This window comes from Oryctolagus cuniculus, chromosome 15 (genome assembly GCF_051225735.1).
Source record: "Oryctolagus cuniculus isolate XC-2025 breed Fujian yellow rabbit chromosome 15, ASM5122573v1, whole genome shotgun sequence".
In the NCBI taxonomy this organism is placed as follows: Eukaryota; Metazoa; Chordata; class Mammalia; order Lagomorpha; family Leporidae; genus Oryctolagus; species Oryctolagus cuniculus.
The window spans coordinates 34,432,779-34,451,199 of record NC_142881.1 but is presented as its reverse complement, the minus strand read 5'-3'; the positions used below and the strand labels follow the sequence as shown (position 1 = coordinate 34,451,199).

General features: G+C 41.2%; 1 protein-coding gene and 1 pseudogene across 1 annotated transcript in view; both read left to right on the top strand.

The window, feature by feature from the left end:
- Positions 1-2,161: 2,161 nt before the first annotated feature.
- Positions 2,162-18,421, top strand: part of LOC100351599 (cytochrome P450 2C18) — a 37,668-nt gene continuing 21,408 nt past the window's right edge. The window contains exons 1-3 of the mRNA XM_008270236.5: positions 2,162-2,351; positions 16,191-16,353; positions 16,539-16,691. Of these exons, the coding sequence (XP_008268458.2) occupies positions 2,184-2,351; positions 16,191-16,353; positions 16,539-16,691 (484 nt within the window). The 5' untranslated portion in view covers positions 2,162-2,183. The remainder of the gene's footprint in view (positions 2,352-16,190; positions 16,354-16,538; positions 16,692-18,421) is intronic.
- Positions 8,470-12,170, top strand: LOC103351382 (integrator complex subunit 14 pseudogene; annotated as a pseudogene).

The following is an 18,421-nucleotide window of genomic DNA, read 5'->3' as shown; positions in this document are numbered from 1 at the left end:
CTGTAGGGCCTGAACTGTCCAGTGACCTTGACCCCCATTGAGAAGTCCCATGACCTGAGAGCTGTGCTGGGATCCTCTGAACCATGTAGGACAGCATGCCTGTGTCCTCGAAACCCTCAGCCTGGACAGAGGGCAGAGGAACCCCTGACACCATCCTATCCCTGACCTCATTCCCATCTCCACTCAGCAACCCTCTTGCAGTCTCTGTCAACTCTACTTTGACCTCTGTGTGTCCTCCTTCGCTCCATTTCCATACTTTAGAATCTACAGTTTTAACGTCTCATCTTTTACATTCTTTCTCTTGTCACTCATCTCTTTCACTGAGAGCCTGCCCACTGGAGGGTACACAGACCTTGTCAGAAGCTCAGAACCAGACACCATGACTGGAACTGAAGAATGTCCCACTGATTGGAGCTCCTCCAGCACCTTCCCAGGTCCAGGTTCAACTCCCCCATGGTGAAGCATCAGATCCTCTTACACAGGCACAGACTGATCCACATCCATGAAGGAGCAGGATTTTGGCACTCAGGATCACACTGCTGGAAGGTGACACATAAACAGTTACCAGTTATCCACCTCTCATACCCACCAGCTGAAGACCACATGGCAGAGTTGAGCACCAGTGCCTGGAGAGCCAAGGAATGGAACAGCATCTCTGAATTGAGCTTCCTGATAATGCATACCTTGGAATATGCAAGATATGGCTCAGGTAGGAGTCCCTGCCATTCACATGAGAGATCATTGCATTTCCAGGATCCAGAGTTCAGCCTATACCTGCCATTACTGTTGAGGGAATTTGGGGAGTGAAGAGCAGATGGAAGATATCTCTCTCTCTCCCTCTCTCTCTCACTTCAGATAAACTGAAAATCAATAAGTAAAAAAACTTTAAAGAAAAATTATAAGAGATTGAACATTATATTTTCACCATATATATTATATAAATTATATATTATATAAGTATAAATTATAGCTATGTGATGTAATGATAAATTAGCTGGATTTAAACTCTAAAATGAATACATATAAAAATCATTACATTATACATGATTTAAAAATACAAAGTTATCTGTTCATATAAAAAGTAAATTTAGGGGCCAGTGTAGTGGCATAGCAGGGTAAATCATTGCCTTTGGTGCAGGCATCCCATATGAGTACTAGATTCAATTCTTGGCTACTCCAATTCTGATCTAGCTCCCTGTTGACACACCTTGAAAAGTAGAGAAGATGACCCAAACATTTGTGTAACTGCCACCCAAGTGGGAGATATGGATGGAATTCTAGGCTTCTGGTTGTAACTCTGTCTTTCAAATAAATAAGATAAATCTTAAAAAATTTAAAATGCATGTTATGCTAGCTCTTTTATTAGCGCTTTTATTTACATGCAGCTGTGATGTAGCACTATACATTAAAATATAATAAAGGTTTCCATTTTGAGGTACAAAATATCCAAGTGGTGTTTAAATTTTATTTTTTTTATTTTATTTGAAAATCAGAGAGAGAGAATCTTCCACCTGCTGGTTCATTCCCAAATATCTACAGCAGCCAGAGCTGGGCCAGACCAAAGCCAGGGGATGTGAGTCACCTACATGGGTTTCATGGATTAAAATAATTGATCCACCACCTGCGTCCTCCCAGAGTGTGCATTCATATGAAGCTGAATGGGAAGCAGAGGAACCAAGGTTCAAACCAGGCACAACAAAGTTGGAGTGAATGTCCCAAGCTGCATAATGACCACAGCACCAAATGCTACCTTCAATTCTTAGTGTTTATGAAGCCTTATTTTCTATGTATAAGTCATAGAGAACATTCATGTTCCACGACTCAAAGGTCTCCAAATATTTATCAATCTGAGAATTCTGAATGGTGAGAACATTTGGGTAAAGCAATTCAATTCATTGTTTCTTAATCCTGGCTGAACACCACCTGACTTTTTATTCATAGTTCCTATAACCTATCCTAAAATAATTGAAAAATGACAAGTGTAGGAGATTTGACACGAGAGCTAGACTAAAAACAATCTTATCTTTATCATGGGGCAAAAGTCCACTCACGAAAGATTAGAGCTTACGTATCTGATTGGATAATGACTTAATGTTTAAATGACACACACACTGAATTAGCAGGGAGTGTAACAAAAGTCTGGGATTGCCGGCTCCTGACTGTGTCAGGAAGAGAAAGCTTCAATGGATCCAGCTGTGTTCCTGGTGCTCAGTCTCTCCTGTTTGCTTCTCCTTTCACTCTGGAGACAGCACTCAGCGAGAGGGAAGCTCCCGCCTGGCCCCACTCCTCTCCCGATTATTGGAAATATCCTGCAGATGGATTTAAAGGACATCAGCAAATCCTTCTCTAATGTAAGTACTCATTATGCTCCTCCAGTGGCTTGCAAAGGGTAAGTAAATACCAATTTACTATGAAATAAATATATTCCTGCAGTCAAACAATTAAGAGATTTTTGTATAGCAAATACTCCTATCAATTTTGATGTTCCCATTTTTTTAGAGTTTCTCACTCTTGTCAGTCAGTGAGATTGGAGGAAGATTATTTTCAGTGGATTGGGAGATGAGAAACACATAGGTTGTCATAGGGTGGAATCAACATAGTAAAGTGGCAGAGGTATGGAGATAAATATATAGACAGCTCTCCATGAATGAAAGTAGCTGCAGGAGAGTTGAGGATCTCACTTAGGAAACTACATAGTAGATGAAAAAAAATTCTAGAATAACTGCTCAAAGTTATAGGAAGCACAGTTTTATTTTGCCTGCATTATCCTACATTCTAGTTTCTGAAATGTCATACACAATGATTGAGTGGTATTCATCCCAGGGGTGAAAAATTACTCAATATAGATTAATTCATAAAGGCAACACATTCCATTAACTTGCTGAAGGACAAAAATCATATGATTATATCAATCAGTACAGAAAAGGAAGTTATTAAAATTCAACATTCTTTCATGATATCTAAATAAATTAGGTACAGAAATAATGTATCACATATGACAAGCCTAACATCATATTCAGTGGTGAAAACTTGAAAGACTTTCCCCTAAGACCAAGGATAATAATGTCCATTCTTACCAGTTCTATTCAAATTAGTACTACGGAGGAAGCCAATGAACTCAGGCAGTAAAAAGACCCAAAAACATCCAAATTAGGAAGAATGAAGTAAATGGTCTTTGTTTTAAAAAGATATTATCTTATATATGGAAATCCCTGATGACCACACTACAAAACTCTGAATTAGTAAATGAATTCTACAAAGTTGCAGGATACAATATCAACTCAAAATTCAGTTGCCTTTCTACACTCTAACAACAGTATATCTGATAAAGAAATCAAGAGATCAATTCCATTTCCAACAGCCTGAAAAGGAAGTACTTAGAAATAAATGTAATCAAGGAAAAGAAAAATCAGTACAATGAAAACTATAAAATATTGATTAAAGAAATTATAGTAGGGGGCTGGCGTTGTGGCTCAGCAGGTAAAGCTGCCACCTGCGGTGCCAGTATCCCATATGGGCACCGGTTTGAGTCCCGGCTGCTCCACTTCTGACCCAGCTCTCTGCTACAGCCTGGGAACGCAGTAGAAGATGACCCCATCCTTGGGCCTCTGCACCCATATGGGAAGACCCAGAGGAAGCTCCTGGCTCCTGGCTTTGGATTGGCGCAGCTCAGCTGTTGCGGCCAATTGGGGATTGAACCAAGCAGATGGAAGACCTCTCTCTCTGCCTCTGCCTCTCCTCCTCTCTCTGTGTAACTTTGACTTTCAAATAAATAAATAAATCTTTTAAAAAAAGAAATTAATTATAGTAGATGAAAATAAGCAGGAGGATATCCTAAGGATGGAAACACACAGAGACTTATAGATCTGTGGAGCAGAACAGAGTAGCCAAAAATAAACGCATGCAGTTCATTCTTTTCAACACCAGTACCAGAAATATACAGTGCAGCAGGTGGAGTTTCTTCAATTAATGATGTTGAAAAAACTGAAAATCCATATGCACAAAATAATATTGGACCCTTCTCTTAAACTATACACTAAAATAAATTCAAACTGGATTAAAGACTTGGGAAGCAGGAGATTATAGAACTACAGAAATCTGTTTCTTGGGGCCAGCGCTGTTGCAAAGTGAGTAGGGCCGGCTGCCCGCAGTGCTGGCATCCCATATGGGCACTGGTGCTCCACTTCTGATCCAGCTCTCTGCTATGGCCTGGGATAGCAGTAGAAGATGGCCTAAGTCCTTGGGCCCCTGCACCCATGTGGGAGACCAAGAACAAGCTCATCATGTCTCCTGGCTCTGGATTAGCACTGCTCCAGCTGTTGTGGCCATCTGGGGTGTGAACCAGTGGATGGAAGACCTCTCTCTCTCTCTCTCTCTCTCTCTCTCTCTCTTTCTCTCTCTCTCTCTCTCTGCCTCTCCTCTCTTTCTGTAACTCTGCCTTTCAAATAAATAAATGAATCTTAAAAAAAAAAAGAAAAGAAATCTATTTCTATAGTTCTAGAGGCTAGAAAGTAGAAAGCAAAGTGCCAGCACTGTCAGGTTCTGGTGAGGGCCCTCTTTTGAGCTGCCAGTGCCATCGTCTTGTTGTGTCCTCTCATTGTCAGGATGAAAAGCGAGTCAGCTAACTGTCTGGTGCTTCTGTTCACGAGGGTTCCATTCTTGTGACCTAATCACCTCCCACAGGCCCCACTTTCAAATGCTACCACATTGGTATCTGGATTTCAGCATGTGAATTCTGGGGGGATGCAACAGTCAGTCTCTTGCAAAGTTTGAAGCATAATGTAATAATTCATGGAAAACTTAGTTTCCTTCTGTAAAGTACAATGGGATATGGTCTCTGTGGCTACTGAGTACAATTTTTGGCTAGATTCTTCACTATTTGGTTTCACCCAATTGTATTACAAAATACAAATTTTTACTTTGCTTGAGGGGAAGAATAGAGGAGGCCCAGGACATGCTCCTCAAGGTGGTACCCTGCTGTTGCTGTGACCAGTGATTGCTGCCTGAGTCATTGGCCTTAGATGACTCCAAGGGTAATGCTGAGAGAGAGACCTTCATCTCATCTCCAGTAAACAATGTCATTCTGGTGAACTCAAAGACAAACTGTGCCATTCTCTGTTAGATTCAGAAAAAAGTGCTAGTGCAACTAACAATACAGTTTGGTCTGACAATGTACGGTATTTTAAGAAATTTGGGAAATTTTTTGCATATTTAAAACAAATGTAACAAATGTAGTTTTCTTTCTACTGGATGAACTTAATCTCAGCACACTCTACTCTTAAAACAGAATGATTCTGGTTGATCTTGAGTAATTACTTAGTATTCAACTTTGCCCTTAGCTTCTATCTGCTGGTATCTCTGGGAGCTGCATAGACAATTGTGTTTGGCTTTTTATTTGTGGAGCTTTCTTGATATTGCACATTTAAGTTTTTTAAGTTTTTATTTATTTTAAGGCAGAGTAACAAGGGTTAGAGAGAGCAAAATAGAGAAAAAGAAAGAGAGAACGAACTTATCTGTTTGTTCACTCTCCAAATGCCTTTAATTCCTGGAGCTAAGCCAGGGTCAAAGTTAAAAACAAGGAACACAATCCAGGGATCCCAGGTGGGTGACAGGAATCCATTATGCTGGCTATCATAGATACTTTTCAGGGTACATCCTAACAGAAAGGTGGAGTTGGGAGCCAGAGCTTGATTTCAAACTTAGATATTTCTATAAGGGTCGTGGGCATCTTAACCACTGAGTTAAATGCTCACAAGATAGATATCATGCATTTTTTAAGATGACCTTCAAGATGTATGACAAGATAGACTTTAACGTGTGATGGGCTCCCGCACTCTGCATTCTGATTGAGAGGACTGGGATCATTTATATCATGCCTACAGTAATGGCAAGGACATTACCCCTCTTCATGTGTCTGTCTAGGGCTCTGAAAAGTAAGCACCTAGAACCTAAGTAACATTGTTTGCCAATGTTGTTTGAGCAGATGGTTCCAAATTACAAGCTTGAGTTTACATGCTTGGTGGTTTTTTTTTTTTTTATCACTCTTGGAGTTGAAGGTCCCTTTCACATGATACTATAACACCCTGAGGCGGGCTCCAATAGCAGAATAGGGAGGGAACTTATTGATAGTCCAGGAAAAGATAGTTTAATAAAAGTGGAGATAGTGTAGTCTCAGGGAAGAGTTAGGGAAAAAAACTGCAGAAGAAACTCTTCAGGAATTAGAGGGACACGGTGGATCTATGTGGAGGACTCAGGCGCCCACAGCTTGGGAGCCCAGATGCCAAGAGTCTTCTCCTCTGCACCAGTGCTGGAAAGAGAGGTGAGGTGAAACCGCATAGCCCGAGACACTGGGGGAAAAGTGGCAGGAAGAGCCTAGAGGGAACAAGGCTTGAAGCCCATGGGGGAAAGTACATCAGCCTAACTAGAGAAGAGAAAAAATAAAAGGGATGGTATAGACACGATTCTCTCTTTCCACACACCATACAAAGGCATGCAAGACAACAGAGCAGGAGCCATTTTGGACATACGTAACAACTGTGCCAGCTTGGGGCTGCGCCCACCCTCACCCAAGCAGAAAAACCTGACTGGTTGGGAGTAATAACAGGAAACTAAGACCTAGTGAATGTGTGGAGCTTATGAACCGAGACTGTGAAAAAAAAAAAAAAAACTGAGTGTGTGTGGGAGAACTCATGGTGTGGGTGAGACGTGAGTAGTCTTGGTGGGAGACACCACAAGCTTGGGCAGCCTTGGTTACCTGGTGAAAGACATTGCAGGGGAATCTGAGTTTACACTGAGGACTGCACAGATCCTTTGTATGGTCCTTGGGACAGAGCAGACAAATAGTATACCCACTGGGGCTAGCACTCAGGCACTGATTGCCATTGAGGATAAGAGCTCAGTTAAGTGGAATTACTTCCCTTTTAAAAAGAGAGAGAGAGAGAAGAGAGAGAGAGAGCAGATTTATCACGCCAAACCTGGGTGTGTCACCTTTGGCACACCCTTAACCATGAAGAACTGAATAGAGCTTTCTGGCCACACCCACAACAAGCCTCCAGAGAGTCATCAAAAGCAGACAGTCCACTTAATCTAGAGTCATAGTATACTGAGAAAAGCCACCACCACAGTGAGAAAAAAAAAGAAAGAAGAAAAAGAAACCAAAGAATATCTTCACAATGCCAAAAAACAAATGCAGAAACCAAGGAAACAAGACATCATGACTCTCCCAAACAAACATGACACTCCAATAAAAGATATGAAGGTGATGAGAGATTGAAGAAATGCAAGATATGGATTTCAAAAAATTTATGATAAGAACATTTAGAAGTTATCAAAAACAAATGTATGAACTACAGAAATCCATACAGGACAGGACAGAAAATCTGTCTTGTGAAAATGAAATCTTAAAAAGGAATCAAAATGAAATGAAGAATTTAGTAGAACATGAAATTGAGAAATTGAAGAGAAACCAATATGAAATGAAGAACTCAATAGAACAAATGAAAAAAAAATGAGAGCCTTAAAAAAAGAATCAATGAGGCAGAAGAGAGAATATCAGACTTAGAAGACAGAAACAGGAAAGTATAAAGTCAAACCAAAGAAAAGAAGAGGAAATTAGAAATCTAAAAAATATTGTTGGAAGTTACAAGATACTATTAAAAACCCAACATTCGGGTTCTAGGGGTTCCTGTAGGCATGGAGAGAGAAAGGATTAGAAGGCCTTTTTAGGGGTCGGCGCCAGGGCTCACTTGGTTAATCCTCCGCCAGCAGCACTGGCATCCCATATGGGCACCGGGTAGTACCAGTTGCTCCTCTTCCAGTCCAGCTCTCTGCTGTGGTCTGGGAGGGCAGTGGAGGATGGCCCAAGTACTTGGGCCCCTGCACTCACATGGAAGACCAGGAAGAAGCACCTAACTCCTGGCTTCACAATGGCACAGTGCAGCCGGGACAAGAATTTGGAGAGTGAACAAACGGAAGGAAGACCTTTCTCTCTCTCTTTGTCTCTCACTGTCTGTAACTCTACCTGTCCAAGTTTAAAAAAAAAGGCCTTTTTAGTGAGATACTAGCGGAAAATTTCCCAGGTTTGGAAAAGGAAAGAGACATCCAAACAAGAAACACATAGAACCCCCAGTAGACATGACCAAAAGAGATCCTCATCACGACACATTGTAATCAAACTCACCACAGTGAAACATAAAGAAAAGATTCTAAAATGTGCAAGAGAGAAATGTCAGATTACTCTCAGAGGATCTCCAATTAGACTCACAGCAGACTTCTCATCAGAAATCCTACAGGCTAGGAGGGAATGGCAAGACATAGCCCAGGTACTAAGAGAGAAAAACTGCCAGCCCAGAATATTATATCCTGCAAAGCTCCCATTTGTGCATGAAGGTGAAATAAAGACCTTTCATAGCAAACAGAAACTGAAAGAATTTGTCACCACTCGTCCAGCCCTGCAACAGATGCTTAAAGATGTGTTACACACAGAAACACGGCAATCAATATGAAACAAGGTAAAGGAAGAAAATCTCTCAGCAAAAGATCACAGAACGATCCAAGCATATATTAGAAATATCTTTGGCAAATGGCAGGGACAAATATCATATCTTCTCCCTGATGGGTGACAAGTAACTGAGCACCTAAAAGGAAACCTCTTGCCGGCGCTGTGGCATAGCAGGTTAATGCCGTGGCCTGAAGTGTCGGCATCCCATATGGGCGCTGGTTCAAGTCCCAGCTGCTCCACTTCTGATCCAGCTCTCTGCTATGGCCTGGAAAAGCAGTAGACGATGGCCCAAGTCCTTGACTCATGCACCCAAGTGGGAGACCCGGAGGAAGCTCCTGACTCCTGGCTTCTTATCAGTACAATTCCGGCCATTGCAGCCCTCTGGGAAGTGAACCAACAGATGGAAGAACTCTCTCTCTCTCTCTCTCTCTCTCTCTCTCTCTCTGCCTCTCCACTCTCTGTGTAACTCTTTCAAATAAATAAATAAATCTTTAAAAAGAAAAAAAAAAGGAAAACTGTTGAAGTGAAATGGACACTGTGAGAAACAATGACTTGATCAGCCCTTGTCCTGACTGTCGAGGAACAACTTACTATTTTATTCCTTTTAGTATTTTTTTTGTTCTACTTAATACTATTGGTTGAACCCTTTAATTAACACACAATTATTCTTAGGCATTTAAAGTTAACTGAAAAGTAATCCGTGTTAAATATAAAGTGGGAATAAGAGAGGGAGAAGATGTACAGTTCAGGACATGGTCATTCAAACTTACCCCTAATGGTAGAGTTAGAAACCTGCAAGGGGATTCCAATTCAATCCCATCTAGGTGGCATGTACCAATGCCATCTCACTAGGCAAAGTGATCAGTTTCAGTTCATAGTTGATCATAATGATAGGATTAAGTGTCAAAGGGATCACATAAACAAGACTAATGTCTGCAAATACTAACTGATAGAATAAAAAAGGGAGAGAACGATCCTACATGGGAAGTGGGATACACAGCAGACTCATAGAATGGCAAATGTCCTAAATAGCACTCTGGCCTCAGAATCAGCCCTTAAGTCATTCAGATCCGGCTAAAAAGCCCATGAGAGTATTTCAGGCATGGAAAGCCAAGACACTCTGGCAAAAAAAAAAAAAATGACCTAAATGAAAGATCTCTGTGAGTGAGATCCCAGCAGAAAGAATGGGCCATCAAAGAAGGAGGTACCTTTCTCTGAAGGGAGGAGCGAACTTCCACTTTGACTATGGCTTTGTCTAAATAAAGATCAGAATTGGTGAACTCAAAAGGCTTCCAAAGCCTTGGCAGCTCATAACAAGAGCCTCGGGTGATTACAGACTCATAAATTATTACTCATAAATGATTACTCATAAATAAGTGTATCAATTGTTAAATCAACAACAGGAGTCACTTTGCACTTACTCCCCATGTAGGATCTCTGTCCTTAATGTGTTGTACTATGTGAATTAACAGTAGAACTACTACTAAAACAGTACTCTATACTTTATGTGTCTGTGTGGGTGCAAACTTTTGAAATCTTAACTTAGTAAATACTAAGTAAATTTTAAGTATATAAAGAAAATTGAAAATGAATCTTTTTTTAATTTATTTGACAGAGTTAGTGAGAGATAGAGAGACAGAAAGGTCTTCCTTCCATTGGTTCACCCCGCAAATGGCCACCACAGCTGGAGCTACGCAGATCCGAAGCCAGGTTCCAGGTACATCTTCCTGGTCTCCAACACGGGTGCAGGTGCCCAAGCACTTGGGCCATCCTCCACTGCCTTCCCGGGCCACAGCAGAGAGCTGGACTGGAAGAGGAGCAACCGGGACTAGAACCTGGAGCCCATATGGGATGCCGGCGCCACTGGCAGAGGATTAACCAAGTGAGCCACTGTGCCGGCCCCGAAAATGAATCTTGATGAAGAATTGGATGGGAGAGGGAGTGGGAGATGGGATAGTTGCAGGTTTGAGGGAGCTTATTGGGGGGATGGGGGGAAAGCTACTATAATCCAAATGTTGTACTTTGGAAATTTATATTTATTAAATAAAAGTTAAAAAAAAGCACCCTGCAGGAAGCACTAAGCAATATAGATTATTATGACAAAACTGACTTGGATTATGCATCAGTTCATGTGTGCAATATTATTCATCAAAAGTAGGGGTATTCAGTTCCTTGCCATGCCATTGTGGCATTCCCTAGCTGCACCCAATCAAAGAAATAAGAATGCCATGTTTCCACTACCTTTTCCTTTCCCATCTAAGTCGAATATCATTTGCATGACAAATTTGGAGGAGATTCAGAGCATGGATTCCTTGGAATACCTTGGACATCTCATAGATTTAAACAATTGTGAGGGCCAATGCTGTGGCGGAGCAGGTGAAGCCACCATCTACAGTGCCAGCATCCCATATGGGCACCAATTTGAGTCCCAGCTGCTCCACTTCCGATCCAGCTCTTTGTTATGGCCTGAGAAAGCAATAGAAGATGGCCCAAGTGCTTGGTTCCCTGCACCAGCATGGGAGACCTGGAAGAAGCTCCTGGCTCCTGGCTTTTGTCTGGCTCAGCTCCAGCCATTGCGGCCTTTTTGGGAATAAAGCAACATATGGAAGACCTCTCTCTCTGCCTCTGCCTCTCTGTAACTGTCTGCCTTTCAAATAAACGAATAAATCTTTAAAACAAAATGGTGAAGGCATATTTTTATTGCTGATGGCCCCCTGTGCTGAAAATACACACAGTCTATGTTTGGAAAACTTGCAGATCTGGTATGTACACCTTTTCAGGCTGTTCTCAAGTGTGGTCACCTAACAGTTGATTGCAGGTCTTCTTCAGGCCAGAACGTTTTTGTGTATATAAAGAAATTTATCTTATCCCTACTGAATTAGCTGATATTTCAAGTTCCCCTGTTCTGTCTAGACATTTGGTATTACCTATAGTACAAAGAAGGTGATGAGGTGGGTCCTTGCATCACTGATGACAATAAAGATGAAAATTCAGCCGAACAGACTAAATATCCAACATTTGTGTCCTGCTCCATGGCATCCTAAAAGTGGAAGGAATCATGGTGATTGCTCAATTAGGTCCTGACTGACATGGAATGCTCTACTCCCAAGCCGATAGCAAGAAGGAATCGAATCTCATGATGTCTCTCTTTGAGCCTGGCCCAGAACCTCTCCCATAGCTAAAGAAAGTAGCACAGTTGGTTTCTCATTCAGATACTAAAGAAAACTCTATGGTGAGGATGACAATAATAACCCCTTCTCCCTGCAGCCCAAAACATGACCGTCTGTATCAAATCCAGCAGCCTACAGACAGATGTACAGATTTTACGAAATGCAAGGAAACAAGGAGCTGAACCATGTGTGAAAGGCTGTCCTGGCCCTTGGTTTCCAGGACCTGCTCAAAGGGATAGCTAACTCCCTGGAAAGGAGTGCATGCTACTACCTGACACAGCCCACCCTGACCCTGACACTGCTGTCCAGTTGACCCAGACTGCCCATCGGCTCAAACTGGCCAGTACTGGAGACTGCAACTATGCTACCTAGGACCACAACATCACACCTCTGCATACAGATTTTTCCAGGTACAGCACTGAACGAATGTGAGGCTGACTTTATTTTCTCATTTCAATGGAAAATGAGTAAAACTTTTCCAGGATGTTCACCTCTGGAGCAGCCACTCAAAGGCCTCCCAGGAGATGCCTCAGAATCACCACTTGCCGGTTTCAACGGCTGTGTCTGAGAAGGGTCTGAGGGTGGCTAGCTTTCTAGAACCCAGCGTCTCCAAGTCCAAAGGACAGCTGTTGTTACTGGGTTGTAAACATATCCAGAGAAGCTTGAATGACTGATGATCAGCAAGTTCCCCATCTTCCTCAGGAAACCTGAGCAGCAAGGGTGTCCCACCTTCCTGAAAGCGTGTTCTCCTGCCTCCAGCTCTGGAACTCAGTTGTAAGGGCGTCTTCAAGTTCTGCCCTTGGGAAAATCAATCCACACAATTTGGGGCTTGCAAAGTACAAGCGCAACACCATTAAGTGTCAAAACTTTCTTAGAATTTGAGTAAAATACAGTGATAACCCTTAGGTGCTTTTTGAGGTAGACTTAAACAACAACCATGTGTGTAAATGATTTCCATTTCAAAAATTTTAAAATAAATTAAAATACTTCATTTTTTTTTTTTTGACAGGCAGAGTGGACAGTGAGAGAGAGAGACAGAGAGAAAGGTCTTCCTTTGCCGTTGGTTCACCCTCCAATGGCCGCCGCGGCCGGCGCGCTGCGGCCGGCGCACCACACTGTTCCGATGGCAGGAGCCAGGAGCCAGGTGCTTTTCCTGGTCTCCCATGGGGTGCAGGGCCCAAGCACCTGGGCCATCCTCCACTGCACTCCCTGGCCACAGCAGAGGGCTGGCCTGGAAGAGGGGCAACCAGGACAGAATCCGGCGCCCCGACCGGGACTAGAACCCGGTGTGCCGGCGCCGCTAGGTGGAGGATTAGCCTAATGAGCCGCGGCGCCGGCCAAAATACTTCATTTTTAAAATCTAGAGTAAATGAATTCTCTGAATATTTGAAGAAGAGATTAAATGAAGTTAAAAATTTTAACATTTTAAAAATATTTGAGTTAAAATTCTGTTTTTTTCATACATGAGAGAGAACTTGCTGTATTGCTTTTCTATGTCTACTCTATTTCACCTAACATGATGTCCTCAAATGCCATGCAATTTTCTGCAAGTGAGGTAACTGTAGTTCACAAATAGCTTTCATTTTTATGAGCACATAGAAGATAGAAACTCCAAGCTTCCAACCATAAAGTATTATCAAAAAAAGAGAAAATGACCTAAATGAAAGATCTCTGTGAGTGAGATCCCAGCAGAAAGAAGGAGGTACCTTTCTTGGAAGGGAGGAGAGAACTTCCACTTTGACTATGGCTTTGTCTAAATATGATCAGAGTTGGTGAACTCAAAAGGCTTCCATAGCCCTGGCAACTCATGACAAGATCTTAGGGTGATTAGTGTTGCCATAAACAAGAGTGTCAATTTGTTAAGTCAACAACAGGAGTCACTGTGCACTTACTCCTCATGTAGGATCTCTGTCAATGGGCTGTACATTGTGATTTAATGCTATAACTAGTACTCAAACAGTGTTTTTCACTTTGTGTTGCTATGTGGGTGCAAACTGTTGAAATCTTTACTTAATATATGCTAAACTCATCTTCTGTATATAAAGAGAATTGAAAATGAATCTTGATGTCAATGGAAGGGGAGAGGGAGCGGGAAAGGGGAAGGTTGTGGGTGGGAGGGAAGTTACTGGGGGGCCATTGTAATCCATAAGCTGTACTTTGGAAATTTATATTCATTAAATAAAAGTATTATCAAAAAAAAAGAAAATATTGACAAGCTTGATTTGCTCAACACACATTGTGTACATATATATTTAAATACCATATTGTAGCCCATAAAATATGTACATTTACTATTAATAAAAATATTTAATAATTAAAAGTATTAAAATAGTACTTAAAGAGCTGTAATGGTGTAAAGTAAATATCAAAGTCCTGAAGAAAGTCCAATGAATGTCAATTAAGTAGGTAGATTTGGATCCAAGCCCTTCCAGATATGAGCTAGACTGCATAGCAAGGCACTGAGTGAGTGTACTAACACAGAAAGGAAGTGGTCATGGTGATGGTTTTGTGCTAACCTTATATCCAAAGGACAGAAATCTCAGAGAAGTATCTACATTCCCATGTCTATTGTTGTATCATTTAAAATATAAGCAATCAAGATATAAAAGCAAATTAAGGATTCATCATGGATTAATGAGTAAAAACAAATGTGATTGTATATGTATATAAAATGAAATGTCTTTTAGCTTTTAAAAAGGAAGAGGGAGCTGGTGGTTAGTTTCAATTCTGTAGAATCCCTGAATCCCACATTGGAGTACCTGGGTTTGTTTACTGGCTCCAGCTCTTAATTCCAGATCCCTACTAACACAGAACTTGGGAAGAAGTGCTGATGGCTAAAGTGACTGGGTTTGTGCTATCCATATGGAGGACCTAGATTAAGTTCCAGTCTCCAGGTTCTTTGTTTTGGTCCCCCAACTGTTGCAGGCACCTGGGAAGTAGACCAGATCATGGGCGCATTCTCTCTCTCTCTCTCTCTCTCTCTCTCTCTCTGTTTCCTTTTTGCAACAACATTGATAATCCTAGATGACAAAAAAGACACTGCAGGCTCTCATTTATAAGTGAAATCTTAAAACACACACACACACACTGACAGTAACAGAGTGTAGAAAGAGGTTGCCTCGGGTTGTGACATGGGCAAAGAAGACTATAGACCCTCAGTTATAAGGTGAAAACATATTGCAGATCAAATGTGCATCATCTTGACTGCAGTATATGATAGTGTACTGTGTACCTGAAATTCACTAAGAGACTACATCTCAACTCTTCTTTTTTTAAGATGTATTTATTTATTTGAGAGGCAGAGTTACAAACACAGAAAGGGAGAGATAGAAAGAGAGGTCTTCCATCCACTGGTTCACCCCACAAATGGTTGCAATGGTCAGAGCTGGACCAATCAAAAGCCAGGAGCCAGGAGCTTCTTCCAGGTCTCCCACGTGGGTGCAAGGGCTCAAGATTTGGGCCATCTTCCACTGCTTTCCCAACCATTAGCAAAGAGCTGGATCAGAAGAGCAGTAGGTGGAACAGGAACTGTGCGCATCTGGGATGCTGGTGTCTCAAGTGAAGGTTTAGCCTACTATGCCACAGCACTGGCTCCTCAAAATATTTAGCTGTGTGAGGGGATGTATATGCTAATTAGCTTGCTGGTGCAATGTATTCTTAAATGTAAACATATATCAAAACACCAAATTTTGTAATATATATATATATATATATTTGTCAATCATAGCTCAATAAAGCTGTTTAAAAAAAAAAAAGCTGAGGTCTTAGGACCAGCGGACAGTATAAGTGCATAAAATAATTAACCATTCAGAGCTCCCTGATGGTTACAGAATCCTTTTGGATTTTGCACACAGTTGCTGTCTGCCCCCTACAAATGCACAGGGTGGGAGACATTGTTCTTCCATGAGATGTTGCAAGTCTTGGCACTGCCTCTGTTGTTCTAGCTCTCTGTGTTGATAATCTCTGTGGTCTCAAAGTTGGGTGAAAGTTGTAATCATCTGGGGTCACTTATAGAATGTACATCTTGCTGGTATTTTTCACCCGGCTACTAGATCAGAAAGCACTTAGGTCAAGCTGTGCTGGTGATGCTGAGGCAATCTTGGATGTTGCTCAGTATGTGGTAGCCTTGGGGATGGGTAAACTACTCGGCCATCAGAAGGTGACAAAACAGAGGTTTAAATTTGAATCTGCAACACAAACTTGAATACAGTGCACTTGAGTTTGCAATCTTTGAAATCAAGTTTTATTATTTATAAAACAGAGTTTATGAATCTGCTGAATGTGCAGTGGAGTGGATTAAATATAATGTTTTTACAAAATGTCAGCACTATTTTATGGCACATTATAGGTCATCCACCAGTAGCAGCTATAATATTCGCCATCACATTTATGATTAAAATACAGAAATATTTGAAAAGTTGCCTGACAGAATAACTATATTTAAAATGCAAGTGTGACAAACACGTAATATGTAGACTGACAAAAAGACTTATTTGAGTAAATTTTGCATCTCTTTCCAGTTCTCAAAAGTCTATGGTCCTGTGTTCACTCTGTATATTGGTACAAAACCCACTGTGGTGTTGCACGGGTATGAAGCAGTGAAGGAGGCGTTAATTGATCTTGGAGAGGAGTTTGCTGGAAGAGGCAGCTTCCCAGTGGCTGAAAGAATGAATAAAGATCTTGGTAAGTGTACCTTTCTGTGTGTGCATGTTTGTGTGTGTGTGTTATGCAGTGGTAATGTGGAGCAGAGGATGGAAAGCAGACTTGAAGACCTCCTCAGAAGAGCTTAGCCCATGCATGTGTTTGCTGAGTGTAATCTCCCTCCTCCTTGCCTGGTATCCTTCTCTTAATCTCTGCTCTCCTACTAGGAGGGATCTTTTTAAGCAGTGGAAACAGATGGAAAGAAATGCGGCGCTTCTCACTCATGACCCTGCGTAATTTTGGGATGGGGAAGAGGAGCATTGAGGACCGAGTTCAAGAGGAGGCCCGCTGCCTGGTGGAGGAGCTGAGAAAAACCAACGGTGGGTGACCCTTACCCCACATCGCTGACTCTCACTGCTCCTTCTCTATGCTGCCCTTGGAAATTTTCAGGGGTATCCAGACCTCTCATTCTAGGTCTTGGCTGTCAGCCCCCATATGGAGATGGGACAGTTTGAAGCATGTGTCTGTGTGTGTGTGTGTGTGTGTGTGTGTGTATAGCATGATTGGACCCATTGTGTAGGTGGTAAAGCCCTTTATGTCCTATTCTGTTCAGGTTTTTTCTTTGCCTTAAATTCATTACAGCAAATAGATAGAAGATTTTGTTTCATTTTCTTTTTTCTTTTTAAAAATTTTTATTAATATAAAGAGTACAGATTTCATGTATTTCATAGGCACAATTCTAAGAAGATAACCATAGTCGCTTCCCTCCCTTTCTCAATCCCGTCCTTCCTTTCTTTTCTTTTCCTTTAATTTTTGCAGTAACATAATTTCAACTGATTATAATCACAAGCTTAATGCACCACTAACCATAATGTTCAATAAGTAAAATGAAGAAAGACCACTGTTCCACAGGAGTACAGACAAGGGCCAAAAGCAATAATCAAATCATTAGATGTCAATTTCATTCTTTTTTTATTCTCTATTAACTACCATGTCAGAAAAATGATGAGATTTGTCTTTTGGGGACTGGCTTATTTCACTAAGCACAATGGTTTCAAGATGCAGCCATTTTGTTGCAAAAAGCAGGATTTCATTCCTTTTATGGCAGAGTAGCATTCCATTATGCATATATACCACATTTTCTTTATCTGGTCATCTGCTGATGAACATCTGTGTTGATTCTATATCTTAGCTATTTTGAATTGTGTTACAATGAACATTGGTGTAAAAGTAATTCTTTTATTTGTTAATTTCATTTCCTTTGGATAAATTACTAGGAGTAGGGTGGCTGAGTCATATGGTAGATCTGTTTTCAGATTTCTGAGGAATCTGCATACTGTCTTCATTTCCTTAAAGAGTTAAAAAGCAGCATATATCCCATAATATAATTATGGCTAACTAATCAACATCATTTCACTATGGAAACCTTGCCAATGTTCACAGTGAAATAACCCCTTATATTCTTGTGAAGCTGAACCAAGTGACATACGCTTTCACTTTCAGTTCCCATGGCTACACTTGTACAGTCAGCCTCACTCACCTGCCTGAGGGTTTCTTCTAAAACTGGTGCCTATAGCTCGCACCAGTAATGATGCTAACGTGTGCTTTAATTGCTTCATGAATTCCCATTCATTATAATTTCACTGGAATCACAACATATAAGATCTATCATTAGAATTATTTTATATTGCCCACTGTTTAATGTCTTCAGTCATAATTTTGAGGATATATTTGCTACAGCAAAAACTTCCAATTACAAAAATATTAAGTTGTAAAATTTACCATGATTTCAACTTAATCCACTGCTTGCAATGCTGACTTTCCACATTGGTGTGACAGCTTGAGTCCTGGCTGCTCTGCTTCCAATCCAACTCCCTGCTAAAGTACCTGGGAAAATAGCAAATTATGGTCCAATTACTTGAGCCATTGCCACCGATATGGGAAGGCCAGATGCATTTCCTGGCTCCCAGCTTCAACATGCCCAGTCCTGACTGCTGCAGCCATGTGAAGAGTGATCCAGGGGATGGGAGATTTCTTTTCATCTGACTCACTCTCTGTGTCACTTTGCCTTTCAAAGAAAGAAAGAATGCCAGTGACAGAGTAAAAGGGA